The following is a 22,320-nucleotide window of genomic DNA, read 5'->3' on the forward strand; positions in this document are numbered from 1 at the left end:
TTTTGACACTTGTGTTTGCAAAATGTCTAATCCCTGATTTTAAATGTCACTGGTAATTGTTCCAACTGTGTGAAAGCAGATAGCAAATTTCAAGATTGATTTTAAAAGGTCAATGTATTTTACTTAAATTGTTTTTATAGTGGGTTGTAGAGCTGTACAGTTGGTAGCACTGTTGTCTTGAAGTGAGAAGATTCTGGGTTTAGATAAGATTTGTTTTACAGTTAAACAATTGAATATTTCCATGTCTTTCAAAATTTTAACAGTGTTTTGTTCTTATGTTATTATTCTTAGTCATTACTGTTTTTAAAAAAGCAACATAAAAAAATGTATGCTTTTATTTTGAAGGCACCAGCTCTGCCTCCTCTGTGTGTGTGTGTGTGTGTGTGGGGGGGGGTGTGTGTGTGGGTGAGAGAGAGTGTGTGTCAGCCCCACAGCCAGTAGTAGCTGCACTCTGTGTTCACATCATGTAGGCAACAGTTGAAGCATGGCTCTGCCGCGGAGCGCGCCGTAAACTGCGGCTGACGCACTCAAATAGTCCGCAGAAATTCATCTGGAGAGTAAAAACGGGATTAAAAGAGAATTATGGATGAATCAGAAAGGATGGAAACGCTGATCAGGTGAGTTCACTCTAATCTCCTGGCAGAATAATTAAAAGTTTGTACTGTCAGGTACATTTGGAGAAAGAAAAACTTTTATTTTCTCCTGATTTACTAAAATGAGCAGGAACGTTTTCAGATTTTTGTGATGTAATTTCAGATAATTTAATCACTTTAAATTCCACAATTAATCAGTTGTGTTTTCAATGTTGCCCCATTTATTCATTTATTTATTTTTCCACTAATGCTTATTGAGCATGCAGCTCACTGATCAATGCAGCAGCTGCAGGTTCAGAAATATGTACTTTGTTTCTCCTCCTTCTGTTTGCTGCATGAAAACACGTTGAGGCATGGACGCAACCTGAAACCAGATTCTGTTGGAAAAAGTAGTTCTGTCCACTATTTTTTAGATTAAAAAAAAGCTTTTATTAATAGTTTTAGCAAATAAGTGGAAAAAAAATAGGATGTCGCTTGGTCTTCATGGATTGTTGCTTCGGTAAACCAGATTTACCTGAATCAAATATTAGCAAAAAACAAAATAAAGAAAATACCTGCTCCTTAAGCACCAAACCTATATTTTAGAAAATGTTCTTACTCATTTAGATGTTTATTGCAAACCTTTTACTTTTTAATGTTGGTTAAATTGAGTGAATTTAATACAAACACGATTTGGTCTGGATAAATCTCCTGGCATATCAGTATTTCCCGATGTGAACGGACTAGTTTTGTTGCGTTTATTTTATATATTTTTTAAATTATTTTAAAGCATTTATTTGAAGCCAACTTGGTATTTTGTCTCAGTAAATATGATTCCAGATTCCAGCTCCAAAGGTAAGATGAATATAACTGTTTTAATAAATGTAACTGTGATATCGGCTCAGCCTGATGTAAGCAGACATCAAACATAACAAACACACTGTTGTCAGTTTATTGCATCTTCAGGGTCTGTTTCTTAAAATCTATTACTGAGAATGAAAAGTTTTGATTAAAATGATGAGCAAAGACGCAACTCCTTCTATTACTGGTAAAACTGGTCAAGTAGGCAACTGTAGCTGTTTCCAGTGACTATAAATTTGTCCACACTGGAATCATGAAAATAAATTTGCTTAATGAAAATAGCCAACTTTAAAAAAAAGCCTTCTACCTGTTTGATAGGAGGAGGTGTCTTTTTGGCTGTATCAAAAAGTGATCAACAACTGGATGTTACTGCTGGCGGAAATGACGAAGACAACGACAGGAAGTGGTAAGAATATGATGAGGAATCAGCACTCAGGTGGCACTGATGGAATGTGTCAACATATTGCCAAAGTTTAAAGACATCAGAATGACCTCACTGTTGGTGCCAGTCAATCCGGGAATAGTGCAACTATCTGTCCTAGAAAGAAAAAAATTAACAAGTGGAAAATATTTAGGCCAGCAGCCAATCCTACTGGAAGTGGACGACTCAGCAGATTCACAACAAGGTCAGAGCATGAAATGAACAAACCAGGCTCAGACTCTCCAGGCCTCAGTTAGCAGCTCGAATGTAAAATTTACTACAGCATAATTAGAAAATGACTGAATAAGTTATTTGAAGGAGAAGATCAATACTTTAGCATGACTCAGGTGCATATTAATGAAAGTAAAGATGTTTGATCATAATTCTCAGCGCCATGTTGGAGAAAACCAAACATACCAGCAAGAACTTCCTCCTGAGGCCAAATGTGAGGCGATTTGTGCGATAGATGACCCGTAGTCCTGGATATCAATCCTGGATTTCAATTGGTGCAGTAAGCTCAATGTAGTCACATTAATTATGATTATTGACAAAATTTACATTTTGAACATGTTTGTAAACCTATTTGGATTTCAAATGCTTCTAAAACCAACACAAGAAAAAATATATATTTTGGGAATCAGTGATTTCTGGTGTTGGCGGTATCTGGCAACCCAAGCAGAATTCCAGCACATATCAGCTGGTTTTACCTCTGTACAATGGCTGCTGGAAAAGACAGGTGTTTTGTTTTTAACTATCCATCCAGAAACCAGTCTCTGCATTCTTGTTGGTTGTGGAGGAGGCTCCACATCTGCTTTTCAAAGATGTCCGGTTGTATTTCTGCCTAGAAACTTAAGTAGGGGAGGTTGTGCCGAGCAGCAAATTATTAAGATTTAAAGTGACAGGAAGCACTAAAACACCTCATTCTGAAAGGAACTGAAAATAGGCAGAACCAATCAGACTAAAATCTCATTATCTAGGGTGGCTGCGGGGAGTGGCCATATTGAAACACAAAGTCCGCCTTACAAGTTGTAGCTTAGGGTAGTCTCAATTTCTCAGTGGAAAATTTACAGCAGCGTATTAAGAGTCATTGTGGATTAGATAAGAAGGAGGAGTAGATTTCCACAAAAAATCTCAGAGACCTGAGATTAGTCTTAGAAATTTTCGAGAGAAAACTTGGAAATTTCTGAATTTCTTTTGAAATTCAAAAATGTCAAAAACATTTTTAGCAAATTTGTCAGTTTTTTGGTGGAAATTGACTGTGCACCGTCGTAAAAATCCAGTTTCGGAGGGCATTCCAGTTGTTTTTTCCCACTTTGAAGTAAGAAAAGAACTGGAATGTAGTTTTGTGAAAACAGCAAGTCTTATAAAGGTTTGTCTCCATTTTCCTCCTGAGAAATTACCTTCAGACGTTTCCGTCCCCTGAGACACGAACAGGCAGCAAATGCCAGCAGGACATTTGCTGCCTTTGTTTAACAAGCTGTAACTGTGATGCTGCTGCTTTTTAAAATATGACAATGAAAAAAAAGCACAAATGGACCATGCAGATGAAAATCCCTCTTATCACTGAATCCCAAAATCCTTAAAGCGTCATAAAAATGTTAATTTGAGGTCCGTTATTTTCTCACTTGGAATAGTCATCAGTGCTGGTGAAGCATGCGGTGACGGGAGCCAATCAGAGTTCCTGACGCCTCGGCGTTTGCCAAATGTGCCTGTTGACCAGAAACTGGGAGGAAATCACTTCTTGTGCATGTGTAATGGAACAGAGAGTGGCAGCAGTCTGATTGACGGCACAATAGTGGAACTAGATTACTTTTCATTTCAAATCCACCTCAATTTATTAGAGGCAGCCATCGGGAAGCTGCCGTTCACTGTGTGTGTGTTTGTGTGTGTGTGTGTGTGTGTGTGTGTGTGTGTGTGTGTGTGTGTGTGTGTGTGTGTGTGTGTGTGTGCTCCCAGGCTGAGAGATAAGTAAAAAGAGCAATAGAGAACGTCGCAGAGTTTCAAAGTGTTGCATGCTGTATTAATCAGCTTTCAGCAGAATAAAACCCATCAAAACAAACGCTGTGCTTCTTTAAAATGTAAAAACCAGAAAGGAACCAGAAAGCCTTTTCAAGCTCTTTAAGTGTGAAAACTGTCTAATCAGATTCCTCTTCCTGCTATGCAGAATTTTTCTGGAGATGTGGCTGTAACATTATCAGAAATGCACTAGGAGGCATCAGAAGTGCATTAGGGGAAGAGGGGAAATCATTTGCTTTGCTTTGTTTCATCAGGTTGTCATGTCAAAAGGGTCTTAATGCACTTGTGAAGCGTTTTAAGGCTTTGAGTGCTGCATTTTAGGAGCCTGAAAGTAGATATGAATATTGCTTTTAATAAGGATCCATTGTGGGTCTCATTAGAGCTGGCTGCAGCTCTGACTTTTATGGGACTCTGGTTAGCTTTCCTTAAGTAACACTATCAGGCACTTTAACGACACATTTATCCATAATGAGAGATATGAAAAGAGTCATGCATGTTGCAGTCTTTCATACATTGTGACACCTTCCTGTTAGCTGCAGTTTTTGCCCTGAAACGGCTCTGAAAGCATTGAGCGTGCTGAAATAGCTGCACTTAACCTTGGGGTGATCATGCATCAGACATTTCAGCTGTAATTAAGTCAGATTCTTCCTTTCTGCTGAGAGTTTTTCTTTGTTAAGACCACACAGCTGACCTCCACTCAGCCAGCGGTTGCAAATATTAATAAGCCTTCTTCTTTTAAAAGGATTTCCCTCCGATTGTGCTGCAGCAATTTTCCACCAAGCCGGCCTTCTGAGGCCATTAGAGGACTTCCATGAAAATATAAAGAGACTCAGACCATTGGAAGGTTTTACCACACTTAGGGACCCCCTAATCATTCTGAATGAGAAATCATATCAGCAACTGTATCAGCAAAACGTTGCAAAAGAATGAATGCATGAATAATCTATGCCAGAAGATGGCCTGAAATGTCTTGTTTGATGAAGGCTGGTTGGTGTTTTCATGGATTCTGGACCTGAGACTTGAGACTTCCTAACTTGTTACCTGACAAAGCTTTGAAATAGTAACCCAGCCAAGCACTGACCTTTATGGGTTTTATTTTGTCATGTTACTGGATGCTGCACAAGTGGGTGAATGAACAGGTAGGAACCAATTGTAAAAACCAGGAAGTTGAGATACTGACTGAGGCAAAAGAGTAACATTAGAACATTTCTGGTTTTCCTACCAAACCCAAATAAACTGAAACTGAGTGAAATATGTTCCAAAGAATCACTTCCTGAAACCCTGCTGAGGGAGGATTGCTATGTTGTGTCACTGACATGGCAGGTATGGTTGAAATTAAAGTTTTAGCATTAGCTTCTGCTAAATAGCACTGTGTTAGCAGAACTAATACTAATATCCAGGGATTTAGGGCTAGAGCAGCTAACTTTTTAGTTAGCTGTGTCCACCACTGGAATGCAATAAATATCAGATCTGGCTATTATGCTACCAAAATGTTCAACAAACAGACAAATAAAGATGTTTAGATCCTCCACTCCAACAGGTTTCTGCATGGTAAAAGCTCCTCCTTTTACGTTTTGTTCAGAACTTGTTCAGAACTTGTTCAGGATGTTTTCTGATGAGCTGTCAGGTCAGGAGTTTCACATGTTGACAGTATAAACATTGAAACAAAATTCTTTACTCTATGAATATGGTGCAGTTGCTGCTGGTAGAAAACTGGAGGGAAGATGACAAAAAATATTACAAAGTTAGTCTAATTCATTTTTAATAAAAAAAATTTAAATTACATTTATTATTTTAAAATCTAATCTCTGTTTCAGTTATAAAATATTGGGTAAAATAATTGGCTGCCAGCTGAATTTATTAAGCTCGTTAAGCAATCGTAGCATAGCCAACAAACACCCGAAGATGAGAGGCAGCATTTATGCTGAAAAGAGAATAAAAGTTGATGCATCTTCCTGAAAATGAAGGTTTGTGTGTTTTGGTTGTTGATGGAGACGATCCTGAGCTCCAGCTTCCTCCTCAAACTGAAGGTTTAAAGCCCTGGACTTCTAATTAGATAAATGGAGATCTAAGGATCAGATATTTTGAAAATTGCTTCCAAAGTCTAATTTGTTATTTGTTTTTCTGTTTATGCGTTTACTTAAACTTGGTGTTGTCCCGTATAAAACTTTGACTTGAAGTTTTTGTCTTAGGAGCCCAAGAAGATTAAAGATTCCTGAGAGAATGTTAAAGTTTTTTACTGTCTATATCCAAAGGTGATAAAAGTGGTTTGAATTTCACATTGAAGGAAGTGAAACCTTTGGTACTAATAAGTTATGTTTTCCCTTTTCCATTTTTTCAGCCTGCGAAAAGTCTCTTGTATGGAGAAGATGCTAACTGGGAGTGAAGGGAATCGGTATTAATGCAGCCTGATGCTGTTTGCAGGTAACTGAGGTGTGTTTGGAAGTGTTGGGATAAATCCAGTTTTCTTACTAAATCACAGAAAACCAGAGGAATCCTAGAAAACAAGGACTGAGCAGGACTCAGGATAAACCAGTCGCTAGTTAAACCTTTCTAAAACCTCCTACATGAGAAGAAGTTCTCCAAATGAAGAAGAAGAAAACATGGCAGCAGGTTGGGGGTCACAGCTCTCACTACCCGATTCAGATTAAATGAGCATCGCCGTCGGTTATCAAACACGCAGTCATGACCCACAACCTCAGCTCCAGACTCGACACACCGACCAACATCTCCCTGAGCGCCGCCGTCGCCGTCTCCGACTCGCTGGAGTACAAGACGATCTCGGTGTTCCTGGTGCTGCTGGTGTGCTGCGTTGGCATCGTGGGGAACATCATGGTGGTCCTGGTGGTCGTCACCTCGCGCCACATGAGGACGCCCACCAACTGCTACCTGGTGAGCCTGGCCATCGCCGACCTGACGGTGCTGGTGGCGGCCGGGCTGCCCAACGTATCCGACAGCCTGACGGGAACCTGGATCTACGGGAACGCCGGATGTCTGGGCATCACCTACCTGCAGTACCTGGGGATCAACGTGTCCTCGTGCTCCATCACCGCTTTCACCGTGGAAAGGTGAGAGAGACGCTTGTTTTGATCCTTTAATGTTGTGAAACAAGTGGTTGAAGCAATCAGAGTTGGGTTGTAACTCAAGTACATTTACTTGGCAATTGTTTTTAAATTTACTTTTAAAAGTATTTTACTGCACTGTACTTTTTACTTTTACTTGAGCAATTTTATGATGAAGTTCTTCTACTCTTACTTGCAAAATTCCTGGATTTGTCTACCCACTGGATGAGAAACAAACATCTTTTAACCTAAAATTCACCAGACACAAACCTGCAGTTTTGTTAAAGTTTTATAAATCTTTTATTTAAAGAAACTGATTTTTTTTTACACCTGATTTTGTTATTTTTTGCAACTTATGTGAATTACTGTCATTTTAGTCCTTGAAATACCAGAACTTAACTTTAAAATGCAGTCCATCTGATGACGTAATTGTTAAACATTGATTGATCGATAATTTGATCACTTCAGTAAAAATATGTTGAAGTAGCGCGCCTCTTCCTGGAGTCTGATTTTTGGGCATTATGTCCGGCTCAGAAAACAACGCGATCGCCCACGGATGAGGCAAATGAAGTGGATACTCTGCACGGCGTGATAAATGTCAGGGTCTGAGGTATGAAAGATAAAAACAGGAGGTGTTCAGGTCGATGGCACTCAGCAGACCAGCAGCACTTTAATCATGAGAACTCAAACTGAGCAAGAGTTCAAAGGGTCATTCAGTGAAATGATCTCTTCTGATCCATTTAGCTGTTGTAACTTTTCCACATTTCAGTGACAAAGCTTTTTTAAATGTGTATTTATGACTTGATGGTTTTTAGGAAAATTGACTTTGTATAATAATTACGGTCACACTGTTATCATTGTAGTCTAATAATAATAAAAATTATTCATATGATGAAGGTTTGGACTTAAAAAGACCTGAAACGTCAGGCTGATATTATTTTCTGCTTTTTGAAGCGAGGAGGTCATGTGGAGTATTTCTGAGCGGTCAGTATCTTCCCTCTAATGTAACGGATTCTCTCAGTTTGGAGAATCAGGGGAAGTTCTGCAAAGATAAGGACTCAAATGGTCGACTTGGATCACAAAAACAAAGACTTCGGACTTGTTCTCTAAAAACTTCGAGTCTTGACTTTGATTTACCCTCTCAGAAGATGTTTTGGTTTATTGGCCCTCATGTCCTTTATTTGAATTGTTAGTTGTGTTGTTCATAAAAAGCACTTCCTGTTTGTCTGATTTAAATATTTTATGTTTACGGGTTTTGCTATTTTTCTTTGAGCTACAGATGTGGACGTCTATTATATACTTTCCTAAATAATTTACCTCACCTGAGCCGTAACATTTGGTTGCGTGTCAAGTGAAATGTCCTGAGGGAGATATTGAATGAACGTTTGTGTGATTATGTTACGACTCACTTTAACGTAGTGAGGGATTTGATTTCATAACGTTTCAGGGATACCAGATGGCGTGCATCCAAAGAGAAAATGTTTATTTTATTTCTAACCTCAGAGAGCTGAGTGTTGACTTTTATTATTAATTCATTTATTTTAATGTTAATATAAGAACAACAACAATAAATGTTAAAAAAGGTTCATTTTTATTATTATTTTGATTATTTTTTAGGACATTAATAGCAGATAAATTGCTTACATAAAATAAATAGATAAAAAACTATTATGATTGGTAGTGACAGTTGTATCATTTTATTTATTTATGTCTTAAAAATAAATAAATGAAAAATACATAAATAATAAATAAATGACAAATAAATGTTAATGTAATATTTAGGTAATTTGTTTTATTATTATTATTATTATTATTATTATTATTATTATTATTATTATTATTATTATTATTATTATTATTGTGGCATAAATGGTAAAGTTATTTAATTATTATTATTAATAATAATATATTATCTTTATTTCATGATATATTATATAATACATAATACGTATATTTTCACATATACTATATGAACAATTATTTTGTTAATAATAATAATATAATATCTAGAGGTGCTTCATTATTATGACAAAAAGAGCAAATATACTATATATATAGTTATCTTTTTTTTAAAAATTAAAACAATACTATTATTATTATTATAGCTTTTATCTTTTGTTTTCTGGTTTATTGTTTTATTTTGTTGCCTAACTTTTTCTCACTAAACTTTTAAAGCTGTATAATTCTGTTTTTGTCTTTTTGCGTACTTTCCCCCACATCATGTTAAATAAGACACTTATGATCCTGTTTTGACTCAAAATCTCTTTGTTTCTCTCATCCTATAACAGCGTAAGCTCTCAGCCTCAGCGCTTTTATTTTTAGACACCCACCTGCTAACATTTGCTCAGTTTCATTCCAGACTCTCACATCAGGTTGTGTTTTTAATAACAGAGTGTGGATCTGCTGAGGGCACTTCCATGGAGAACCTGAGAAATGATTAAACCATGAATCTCCTCACACACATCCAATCCCAATCCGCATTCCCGCCTCTCTGTGCTGCCGAGGCTCAACGGATTAAAGAAAAGCACCTCGTAATGATGTGACCTCTGTGCGCAGTTTCAGTTTTAACGCCACCTGTGTGTTCGGATAATGAAAGAAAAGGCTTCCGAACAGAACTCTGATTCTGCTGCATTAATGGCTGAGTGCACTAAAATGAGTAAAAAACCTGAACCTGCACATGCTTTGAACCTTGTTTTTACTCCTCACCTGCAGGTACATTGCTATCTGCCATCCCATCAAGGCTCAGACGGTGTGCACGGTGTCGCGTGCGAAGCGGATCATAACCGGCGTCTGGATCTTCACCTGCGTCTACTGCATGCTGTGGTTCTTCCTGGTGGACATTCAGGTTAGGAGATACTAGAAAATATCTGATTTTCTAACCATTTTGCAGCTCTGGATGGTAGAGATGAGCGATGTGGACCCAAGTCTAATTTAAGTCCATGTGGCAAATTTAATTTGTGATAACAGTAACAATAACTATTTATTACAGTTTTTTTTATGTAGTAAATTTATAACCGTGTTTGCATAGCAAAGGAATCATAAACCCTCAAACAGAGAGTTTTCTCTTTAAAAACAATCTCATTTGTAGTTTTGCATTTTCAAGTTTGAATTAGATTATAAAATGGCACTTCCAAGCACCAAAACAGAAAAGTAAAATATATATATTTTTTTTTATTTATTTTTTTACATTTTCAAAGTGGAGAGAAATAGCAACAGTAACAATCCCAGCAATGAACTATAAATCAAAATATCATCACGATCAGAAATTTATCGTGATAAATGATAAGCGATACAATAAATGCCCACCTCTTCTGGTTTGTGTACAAAAAAAAAAAAATTTATTTCACGTTTAGAACCGCTGAGTAGTTCTGGTTCTGATCCGTGGATCCGATCCGTGGTTCTGATCCGTGGATCCGCTGTGCGTCCCGTCAGACCTGTCAGGACAGCAGAGCTGCTTTGATCCGGTTGGTGCAGGTGCAGTGGCGACTTTCCAACCCATTTCTGTGAAGAGGTTGGGACTCAGGTGTCTGGCATTGAGTCAATCATCAGCAGAGCGACCGACGAAGAGCCACATTTATGAGATCAGGCAGGATGATTGTTTTTATTAGCTGAATCCATATCCACCACTGAAACCAGACATTTACATAAAGTACACTGTACAAAAACAGACAGATGCATTTTTCCAGAGTTGGCTAATAGAGTAACTTTCTTTTTTTAATTACTATTAGGAGTATTTTTACTACACTGTGCTTTTTACTTGTACTTAATTAATTTATTATAAAGTTTCTCTACTCTTACTTGAGTAAAATTTCATTCAGTGGGTAGAAAACTCACAGGAAGGGTGGAGCTAGTTTTTAAGAAAAGGATTAAAATATTTTTAGTTTTCATCTACAACACAAGTCTGCAACCTTTACAATAGAAAGACTAATTTTACCTTCAGTCCAGCTAAATAAAACTGGTTTAGGGCTGCAAATGTTATGACCTTTTTAAAAAAGACGGTTTATAACTTTTTTATTGGTATCTATCTATTGTATAAAATGCGTTGTGTTTCAGTTATGATCGTTTTAGTCCTGTTTTTGCATTTGGGTTTTAACGCAAAGAATGATTAAAGACATTTTCTTCTGTGAGATGTTGATATTGGTCAAAAATCCCTTAATGTTTATATGTTTAAACTTATTGTCTGTACAATTTGAGCTCTTGAAATAGAAGTCAAAGTTCACAGCCACACACATCCTTCAGTCCTCAACACGGCCGTTGAAGGTTCGAATCCCGGTCTACATGTCTTCCCTCATTCTCATTACCCTTCTTTCCTGTCCTGGCATTTGCAAATAAAGGCCAATAGAGCCAAAAAAACCATTAGAAGGAAAATATTTCTGTCTCTGAAAACAATCTTGGCCTGTATAGGATTCTGCAAAAGCACATAGTTTCCAACCTCTTGATTAAAAAAAGCCCTGAAAAATGTTACTACCTGTGCTGGACTGATTCTTTTGTTTTTTTAGTGCAATTATTTTATAAAAAATAAAAACCTGCATTTGTTTTTATATCTTTATTTCTGGTTGTTTTTACTGCTTTTGCCAAAGTTATTAAAAAACACATTAGTTTCACTTGGTTTATCCTGACCCATTTTTTGTGAAGCATTTTGCATGAATTGATTTGTTTGCAACAAATATAACATTTACCATGAACTCTTGTGGTAACGCATCATTTTATAGTAATGAATGAGTGGAAGGCTGAGACAAGCCTCAGGTTTTTGTTTACTCTGGCTAAACTAATGAGGTTGAACTAATAACACACAGAATGAGAGTGTGGGGCAGAAACTTATTTACACACTGCTGAATCACAGGCTTATTTACTCAGCTATTACAGGAAGATGCTGTGTTTTATCACAGACAGGAGTCCGCAGCAGGCGGGTGAAACATTTACGACCTGTTTTGTTCAAATGCTGCTTAAATTGCGGGCTGCTTAAGAGCCCTGAGCCTCGTCTGAGAGTAGTATTATTATGTTGAGATGTGAACCATTATTACATGCAGCTCCGAGCGCTGGAGCCGGTTTTGTTCTTATCTCCGTCACGTCTGTGTGTGATGTGCAGGTCGGCCAGGACGGACATGTGCAGTGTGGCTACCGAGTGAAACGGGAGCTCTACCTCCCCATCTACCTCATCGACTTCACCATTTTCTACGTCATCCCGCTGCTGCTCGCCATCGTGCTGTACGGCCTGATAGCACGGGTGCTCTACCTCAGGTAAAAACAGACAGAGCTGACAGAAATGCTGTTAAAATGACAGTTTATTCAATAAAGCTAGCAATAAAAATGGAAAAAAAACTTGCAAAAATAACTCTTAACACAATAAAACCTGAAATTACAACAGAGTATTAAAAATTAAAATAAAATCATGATAATGAAGTCGTAAAATTGTGAAAATAAACTCGCACACAAATGAAGTAGAAATAATAGAAGAATAAATTTGTTGTATTATGGGATTAAAGTCAAAATAATACAAGCTGAAAGTCATAATAAACTCATAAACTCTTCCAAGAAAAGAGCAGAAATAACATGAGAGTAAAGTCACAGAGTTGAGAATAAAGTTGAAATATTTTGACAATAAATTCACAGTAATACGAAAATAAAGTTCTGATATTATGACTTTAATCTCATTGTATCAATTATGCAGAAAAAACAAAAAACCCTCTGAAATGTTAAGTTGGCACTGCGCCGTTACCTAGCAACCCCAGTGGAATTCCAGCATCTTTGGCCAGCTGGTTTTACGTTGACATGAGTTTAACAGCGATTGATGCAAATGGTACATGTTTTGTTGCCAACTTACCATCCAGAAGTCAAAGATGTACGGTTCTATAGTTGCACATCTGTTTGCAGCTGTTTTCGAGTGTGAGTGAAAACATTGATCTGGGCGTCACCAGCAGCAGCTCATTTGGATTTAAAGTGACAAGACGCCCTGAAACAACTCATTCTGAAAGTAGAACTAACTGGACTAAAATCTCATTGGATGATTGGATAATTTTGTGCAAAAAAAATATCATGAACATGTTTTGTATAGCACATAGATCGATCCTATTATGTTCAAAGAAGCATAATATGCCACCTTTAAAATGTTATAGCCTCCCAAATGTTACAGTCAAGAAGTCAACTGCAAATACAGTTCTTCACTTACTGACATTGTGATGATCTTTGATCAGTTTGATACGCTGTGGAGCTAATTTGCGGTAAAATGGTAGAATATGGAAACTTTGTGGAAAACACTGGTACCACTGGGATTAACATGGTAGCACCACCATGCTGAACTGGTCAAGGGCACATTGACGTCTCCAAACGTCTTGTCAGAGGGGCCAAACAGTTTGACCTTTCTCATCAGACCGTGAGAAAGTCCAATTGATGTCCAAGTGATCACCAAATGGTCTGTTTTAGATTGGAACCTTCTCTGTCCACAGTGATGTGACACTTCCTGTTTATACTCACACTGCTGCTCATGAGGGTTTTCAGTGACCAATAAAGTCTATCAAGAAGGTCGTACCTCTGATGAAGCAGTAGCACCTTTCACAGACACATCTGGCCAGTTGTTTCCTGCTACGCTACAGAACCGCTTAGAACCAGACACTGCTAATTCACAACGCCTTTACCAAGAGTAATGAGCTCATCAAAGAGCCCTGCAGACCAATCACAGTGGCTTTGTCCCCTTTTCAATTAGCCCAAATCGAATGCAAATAATTAGAGAAACACCAATCAAAGTTTCAAAGTTACTGCAGTTGCGATTAGTGTCGCATTACCAGGACCTGATGCTGTTTGCTATCTGCAGTTGGAGGAAAACACAGGGATTCGGAAGATCCTTTTCCCTTTACATATTTCTTCTGTTTTGAAACTTTAAAGATGTGGTAACATTAGTCACAAATAACCTGAATAAAAGCGCAGTTGTGGTAAACCAGATGGCCTTTGTAAACAGCTAATTTCCCCTCAGATCTAATAACTGGTATTTCCTCCCTCGGCTGTAACTGCTGAGGTCAAGGGCTTGCAATACCTGACGATAACCCCTTTAAATCGCTACGGAGAACTGTGGCCCACTCTGCTTTGATGAACTGTTTTGTTTCAGCAATGTTGCCACAGAATCTCAACCAGATTTAAATCCTATTTTCATTCAGAGGTGGAATAACTGGTGTGCTTGATTACAAGATCTTCTCCATCAGGATTTTCTCCTCGAAAGAATTTATGTTTCCATCATCGTCCAGGAACGATGGTTGCATTCACGTTTTTGTGTTTAGTTTAGGGTCATCATTGTTTTGCTTCCACGCCAGTAAAGCTCCTGTATTTGGCTGTTTGTGCCTCTCCAGCCCTCTGCCGAGCCACACCGAAACCAGCGCCACCACACTGCGAAGGAGCTGTCGCGAAACATCGCTGGCCGCGAGGACGGGCCGGCAGGGCCGGCCCAAGACGCCGGTCTCCTCCAGGAAACAGGTCTGAGCCTCGTTAACGTTTGATCCCTCTGGTAATTGCTGTTTTAGTTAAACTCGACCCGGCCCACGGGTTCTGTTTGCCAGCCTGATGATGATGATGTCAAAGCCCTTCGCTCTCTGAGAGAAGTCGTCTCATCAGCTGTCGGTCCACGGCTCTGCAGGCAGTCGTGATGGTTTCTTTTCTTGATGCTGAAGCTTTTCATGGTAGAAGCTCTCGCTCTCCCAGAATGAATAGTTTTTCTGGACAGCTCTGTTTTCTCTGCTGCTTTTCTACCTTAAAAGTGTCGTCTTTGTTTAGTATTCACATTTTGTTTCATATTAATCTGCTAAAGCAAACAGTTTTCAGACCAGTGGTATGAATCTGTGACCCTGTGAGGTTTTGCAGTAAATCAGAAGTAGCTTCAGTTTTGTGAATGTGTGTGAGACTTTCAGCTCGTCTGGAACCAGAGCTTCTTCCTCTGCAAGGCGAAGACGTCTTGACCCCACTCCTGATATCAAACTGTGCCTTGAAGCAGGCAGCAACATGTTTTTAGCAGCGCTTTGATATCCAGCCTCCTCCTAACAATCTGCACTGGGAAGCAGAAAAAAAGGGCTGAAAGATGAGCAGCGGAGAGCGCGGACTGTAATTTTCTGTCAGCCTGGGCTGCCACAGCTTGATCCCTGGATTCATAACACGTCCGAGTCAAAACGACTTTGTCATCTTGTGTTTGCAGAGTGGTATAATTTCCTGCATGTCTCCGTTTTGGGGTCAGTCTGGGTTTCTGTGTGGACACATGAAAAGCTAAAAGCACTTTCATGCCTCTTGACACAAGATTTCCTCAAACAAACCTTTTTCTAAAGATCCACAACTATCAAATATCACCGTTTGGATAAATGATTAATCAGATTAAACATGATTAATTGATTGTTTAAATAACTGTCAACTAATTTAGTTCTCAATTAATTGTTAACTGGAGTATAAAGACTCAAAAAAAGAATTAAACACTCAGAGTAGTAACTAACCCAAAGCTGTACAAAATTTAGACATTTTGCAATTAAGATGAACAAACAAAACTGTCTGTAAATATGCTCTACTCAAAACTCCTAAAGTAATATAGTTTTAGCTTCACCTGGTTCAAATTCCTTTAAAAACTCATTTTAAACACGTTTTGCATCCATTTATTAATTGGTTAATTCCAAAAATTATCAGCAGCCCAAAACACATGACTTTGGTTAATTGGTTTCTTTAATTGCCCTCAGGATGCCGCTAGCGATCATTTTAACGGTTATATGATTAATCCCACAAAAAATGATCATTTAAGCCTTTTTATATGATATTAGAAATACATTAAAAGATACAAATAAACCATTAAATTCCCTTTCTAAGTAAAAAAATAAACATTTTACTGTATAAAATGCAAAAACTACATTCTTATAGTCAATGCTTGATCACTTGTAGCAAAAAAAAAAAAAAGTTTTGATAACGTGAAAAACTTGACATCAAATCAGTGCAGGGGTAATCGGTTGATTTGTTTTTATCAATCAAAGGGTAGCAAAAGGTGATTAAAAGTAGATTTTTACAGAATTTGAACCAAGTGAAGGTAAAATTGTCACTTGAATATGTATAATATTTGTGGATTTTTGGCTTAATTACTATTTTTTTGAGTTTTTATACTCCAATTAATGATTAATTGATCACTGAAATAGTTGACGATTATTGGAATATTTGATTCATAGTGATTAATCGTTCCAGGCTGTGTGTTTTGGTGCTGATCCAGGGAATCTGGTAAGCAGGTGAAGGTGTTGGATGTTTAGCAGCAGACGACTGCCTCTGCTGCTAAGACACTGCCTGGATCCAGGACATTCACAAACGAACTACAATGACAGACACACATTCAAATCCACGAAACCAGCGGGTGTTTGTTGGGAACATGGAGAACCTGAAGAAACTCTGTGAAAACACTCGGACACTGCAGGGTTCCTACTCGTGGTTTATTTACAGTCAGATATTTATTCACAGTGTCAGCTCTGACACTAAAGAATCAGAGACTCACATGGCTTTGACACAGCAGCCCTGCAGCTGCCGCTTCAAGCCGGAGAGGATGTTAGCCGTTTGTTAGCAAAGTTATATTTACCTCTGAACCAGAGGAAACCTCCAGCGGATCCGTCACGCTCTGCCAAACGCTCTCAGTCCGCTCTGACCCACAGATGGTGCTCAGGGCGCCTTTTAAAACCATCAACCTTGGATTTTAATGGCTGCTGAGTGATTCGCCTGCAGAGTTTCTGTGTGTCGGCATGAAAACAGGCTGAACCTGACGGCGGAGGAGATCCTAATCTTGTGTGTTTAAGGAGCTCCATGTGAGAGCAGAAGATTTACATAATGAGAGAAGAGATCTTAATAAAGCCAATGAGTTCAGTCCTCCATTTCTTTCAAAAAGGCACTTCATGCTTTTTCATTCTGTTTGATAGGCCAACTCAATCTGATGGGGGTTTGATAAACTGCACTGAAAAATAATGACCCCCTGCATGATTGGAGATTAATGCAGAGTTTTGATCTCTGAGGGAGTTTTCCGTGCCTGATCTCTTCATTGTGTGTCGAGGAAACGTTGACAGTTGGTCGCCGCTGATAGCATCCGATGCTCATTTCACTCAGATGCTTAAAAACAATTAAAACATTCAGTTTTTAATTCGTTTACGAAAAAGTAGTGAAAGTTCACAAACGAAGCATGATTTTAGGTTGGTTTGTCCACCAGTGTTACCTTGAAAAAGACTAAGCTGCATGTTAACAACCATATAGTTATTTCACCTGCAAGCACAAACTACTGTGTTTGTTTTGGTTGTATTTACCCAGAATACCCTGCGCTCTAGTCCACTTACTGCTTTTGAAACGCACCAGAGTTCACTTCAACCGAAAAGAGAATGTAGCAGTTTTGGTCCACAAAGGAACCGGACAAACTGACGGGATTAAAGCGGATCAAACATGGCTGGTGTGAACAAAGCCTTGTGTTTCATCACTGCAGGTGTAATTAAGAGGCTACGCTCTCCTCTTCCTCCTCCTCCTCTTCCTCCTCGACTGCAATTAAACAGTTAATTGTTTTCCGTTATCTACCTGCCGAGATGGCCTCGTTTGGCTCTCGGCTTCCCACCTGGACCTGGACGCTTATCTCGAATAGCATTTTGCTGAGAGAGGGCGTTGACGTGATGCTGTTTTCCAGGCTTTTCTTTCCGATCAGGTGTATGAAGCACGGAGTGACACGCTCCGGCAGAACCGGAGAAAGGCGCACCGACGGGACGGAGGAAGGCTGAGGGTGTGCGGCATTATTTCTGACTGATAAGACTAATCACCTGAGCCGTACAGGCTGACTGACTCCATCCCCTCCCCGTTGACCCGCTGTCTCGCAGCGGCTCGGAAAAACGTCTGAGCCGTTGCCATGGTCACCAGACAGCGGCGATGTTAAGGGGGGTCACGGCGTGCAAAGGGATGTCGCTCACTTGCAAAATGTTGAGGCTTTGCAACATTTTTCCACCGGGGAGGAATGCCTAATGTGCTTCTGTCTGAGTGCTGTGGCTCGTTTGCCATTTTGACATGAAGATTAAAGAAAATGTCAACAAAAAAAGGTCGTTTTTGTGGCATTTTCACAGAAAAAATCTGAACACGTTAAATATTTATTCTGTTGGGCTTTCCAATGTTTATCATAATGGAAATTACATTTCAAGTTTTCAAGATGAACACGACGGTTGTCAAGGAAATACAGTTTTGTACTAAGAATCAAATCAAATGTTTTGAGCCACAGAAACCATATATTTTATTGATCTTCTGTTTCCGTTTTCTGATGGACCTTTTTCAAAATGGCCGCCATGGTTGTAATGGATATTATGTTTTTACTAAAATTGACAGTTACCACCTAACCAAAAAGTTAGGTTCATTAAAGGCTAATTTGCTATTCAAGAATTTTAGCTATGCTAACAATAAACGGATAAATACATAAAAAATATAATCAGACATGAACATTAAACTGCTAAACAAGTGATAAAGACAATCAGGAGCAAACAGATAAAAATATTAGCCTCCCGCTCCAGCTGTGCTGCCTGGACTTTGGGAATTATTTGTGTGCTATTCATCATTAAAAGCATCATTTCAACCCATTTTGCCTCACCGCCTTCACTGCACCTCATGACAGAGACGCTGAGAAAAGTTGCTTTAGTTTGGTGCAGGAAGTAAACAAAAGTTTTCTTAGCAACTTCCAACAATATTTGCGGCCTGCTGTAAAAAAAGTATTTTAACTGAGAACTTTGTAGTTCAGGAAACAGCACCGTCAGAGTTGTGTGCGAGTGTTTTAACGAGCTGCCCGTTAATTGGACTTTCAGATGCGTGTTCAGTGTCTGTCCTGCCTCCCAGAGCTGCTGTTAACCTGCAGTCAGGATGTGGGAACAGCTCAGAGGTCAAGGGTTGATTTTAATCCCTGCATATCTCCATAGCAACCAGGGAGAAACTGTTGTTCTGCTCAGCATGGAAAAAAAAGGTGATGAACAGGAATCTCTCTCCCATTCCTGGGTTCCATACAATGTTTGGTAGTTAGACTACAGAGTTTATGATGTTCCTTCATGGTGGATTTATTTCTAGACTTCAATCTAGATTTTGCAGTAATTAAAAGAAAAAGAAATCACCAAGTGTCGCCAACGAGTTTTGGCTTGGAGGTGTATCATGCAAGCTCATGCACACCTGCAGAGACTGAACAAATTACAACGGATTTCATTAATAAGACGTTTTTCCCATTTCATAAATGAAATAATCGTCCACTGGAACTAGTATTTTTTAATGAATATTCAAAAATTTGTGATGCAAAACAAGCTTCTATATCTTGCTGAAAAGTTACTGGTGAGTTACTTTTGCTTTATTTTAAAGGTGATCTGCTATCCTTTATTGGACACGTTAGGTTTACAGGTGATACAAAACATGTTCATTGCATGTTTTGCACACAATCATTCTTGGATAATAAGATCTTAGTCCTCTCAGCTCAGATCTGTTCAGAATGATCTGTTTCAGGGCGTCTTGTCACTTTAAATCGAAATAAGATGCTGCTAGCCGCACTCGTTGTGAAAATGGCTGTGAAAAGCAGAAGTAGAACACAACCAGCAAAAATGCAGCGATTGTTTTCTGGATGGTAAGTCAACAACGAAACACTTGTCTTTTCCAGCAGCCATTGTACAGCACAGACAGCGGCAAAACAAGCTGACCTTATATGTGTTTGAGCTCGACTGGGGTTGCTAGGTAATGGGTGGAACTCTGCTGTGGTTGCTAAGTAACCGGCGGAACTCTGCTGGGGTTGCTAAGTAACCGACGAAACTCTGCTGTGGTTGCTAAGTAACCGGCGGAACTCTGCTGGCGTTGCTAGGTAACCGGCGGAACTCTGCTGGGGTTGCTAGGTAACCGGCGGAACTCTGCTGGCGTTGCTAGATAACCGGCGGAACTCTGCTGGGGTTGCTAGGTAATGCCATAGTTCCTGCTAGTTTGTGCCGTTACATTTCCCAGGTTTTAGAAACTGGTTGTTTTCCAGAAACCAAAAAACATTAACATATAGCCCCAAACCAGCTTCGTGTTTTGTCTTTTTCATAAAAGTACAAAAACAAAATGTTAATTTGGCACAATATGAAGTTTTTGCTTTTGAAATGACAGAAAATACTTGATATGAGTTTGTGTTTTTTCAGTAAAGTTGTTTTCCTGATGTTCCTCTCTGTTTAAAGACGACTGAGCAAAAGCTCTCAAGCTTCTTTCTGGTGATAAATCCGTCATCTCCTGGTATATTTTGGACCTGTTAGGTAACTTACGTACTCCGTAATATACTTTTCAAATGTTTTAATTCTCCCTTTTTCTTTCACACAAATCCCACTTCGTATCACTTGTCTTTGTCTTTATTTTTCCAATGACTCAATTACCCAATGAGCCTTCATTAACCCCCTCAGAGCGCACTCAGAGACACACAAAGCATTTTAATAATTGGTGTCAAAATGCTCCACGCAGGCGAGAACTCTGTCTGCTCGTGCTTCCTCTGACATGCTGATGATTCCAGTTATCACGAAGCAATCACAGCTAATCGCAGAAATTAGAACGACACCATCAGCTCATATTGGACCGGTCCTTTGAGGTTCAGCGCTCACTGCATAGTTGTACATTCATTGTGCATTTCAATGGCTGCGGTTGAATAATTCAGTGATTGTTTGGGGGGGAATTATTTACAGTTTTTGTCCTCTGAGTTTGTTTTCACCAATTTTAGAAAGAAAATCTTTGTATTCTACAATCTGTTTCCGCAGCTAGCTGCCATATTAAATGTTTTCCTCTTGTGAATAATCTTTCTTACTGGAGAAGAAGTTTGCAAATGACCCTGTAAGAATCAACCGGTGTTGTGCTAACACATATTTGATTCTTCAGAAATACAAGTAAGGAAAAAAAAAGCACAATAATTAATTATTATTGTCTGGTACTAAATATTAGTATAATTTATTTTATGTTTGAAAACAGGGGCTGCCTGGTGGTGCAGTTGGTTGTTTCTGGTTGTGTCTTAGGTTTAATATTTTCAGTTCTTTATGTTTTCTCTTTGTTTGTCTCTTCAGACTTCACACCTGTTCATAATGTGTTTATCATCACACCTGCTGTGTATCCAGTTATTTTATCTTCCTGTAGATATTCTCTCCCTTTCTCTCCATTTTTTCTTCACTTTTTGACGTCATTCGAATGCTCATTCAAAAGTGTCTTTTTTGGTTTCATGTCAACAATTTTCTGATAATTAGCTGAACATGCTCATTTGTAACTGGGGAAGTATAAAAGGTTTAATAAGTTTCTGAAAAATTTCAGTAATTCAGATTACTGATTGCACTTTATTGATGCTTTGTGAATAAGACTGTCACAACATGGTCATAAACGTAACATGAACCTGAGTAAGTCTTCATCAATATTTATGACTGCTGTCATTTAGTGTCATCCGGTAAATCATGACACTTTGAATACAAAGCTGTCAAAATGTCTTTGTTATGAGCTTTTCGCTAACAGATCCATCGGTTTTAGACTTTTTAAAATGTGTTTACCCTGCAGGTGACGAAGATGCTCGCCGTGGTGGTGATCCTTTTCGCCCTGCTGTGGATGCCCTACCGGACCTTGGTTCTGATCAACTCCTTTGTGTCCACACCTTACCTGGACTCCTGGTTCCTCCTGTTCTGTCGGACCTGCATCTACGCCAACAGCGCCATAAACCCCGTGATTTACAACGCCATGTCTCAGAAGTTTCGCTCCGCGTTTCGGGGGCTGTACAGCTGCCAGCGAGTGGAGGGGAACCAACGGATGCTGTCCACCGCCCAGACCTGCCTTGGTACCGTTCGAGACCCGAGGCCTGCCCTGCAGAACAGCAACCAAGTCGATGAAAAGGAGACGCGGGCCGTCCTGGAGCCTTCCTCGAATTCAACGTCAAAACTCCACAGGAGCGAACATCAGGAGATGGCGGCGGTGAACGGGATGACGGCAGATCATCGACCCGACGGCCAGGAATTAGATCAGTCGGTTAACAAAACGCTTGGTTCTGCAGACAAAACCAGTCAATAATGTGAATAATGTAGATACATTATGTACCATGTGAATATACTCATCTACTCATATATATATATATATATATATGTGTGTGTGTGTGTGTGTGTGTGGGTGGGTGTGTGTGTGTGTGGGTGTGTGGGTGTGTGTGTGTGTGTGTACAATTTTAAGAGGGTGCAGATTTTTTTTATTTAACTGTATTTAATAACACTCAGAAAACTTATATGTTACAGTAGTATTGAAGATGATCATGGTCGCTGGGAGATAAAACAACTTTTTTTTATCAGTATTCTGACTTTAATCTGATCAAAAGTCAGAGTTCTGAGATAAAATTGAGTATTGTGAGAAAGAACTGCAAAATTCTGAGAAA

General features: G+C 39.0%; 1 protein-coding gene across 2 annotated transcripts; it reads left to right on the forward strand.

Moving 5' to 3' along the window:
* Nucleotides 1-477: 477 nt before the first annotated feature.
* Nucleotides 478-22,021, forward strand: trhr2 (thyrotropin releasing hormone receptor 2). 2 transcript variants are annotated; one of them, XM_055034136.1, is made up of 7 exons: nt 478-617; nt 1,752-1,839; nt 6,212-6,938; nt 9,645-9,777; nt 12,022-12,173; nt 14,273-14,396; nt 21,465-22,021. In XM_055034136.1, the coding sequence occupies exons 3-7, from the start codon at nt 6,556-6,558 to the stop codon at nt 21,966-21,968; spliced, it is 1,296 nt and encodes a 431-aa protein (XP_054890111.1). In that variant the 5' UTR covers nt 478-617; nt 1,752-1,839; nt 6,212-6,555; the 3' UTR covers nt 21,969-22,021. The 2 variants fall into 2 exon arrangements, with proteins under 2 accessions (XP_054890111.1, XP_054890103.1); XM_055034128.1 differs by lacking the exon at nt 1,752-1,839.
* Nucleotides 22,022-22,320: the final 299 nt, after the last annotated feature.

This window comes from Poeciliopsis prolifica, unplaced genomic scaffold, assembly GCF_027474105.1.
Source record: "Poeciliopsis prolifica strain line A6 unplaced genomic scaffold, Auburn_PproV2 SCAFFOLD001, whole genome shotgun sequence".
Classification (NCBI taxonomy): domain Eukaryota; kingdom Metazoa; phylum Chordata; class Actinopteri; order Cyprinodontiformes; family Poeciliidae; genus Poeciliopsis; species Poeciliopsis prolifica.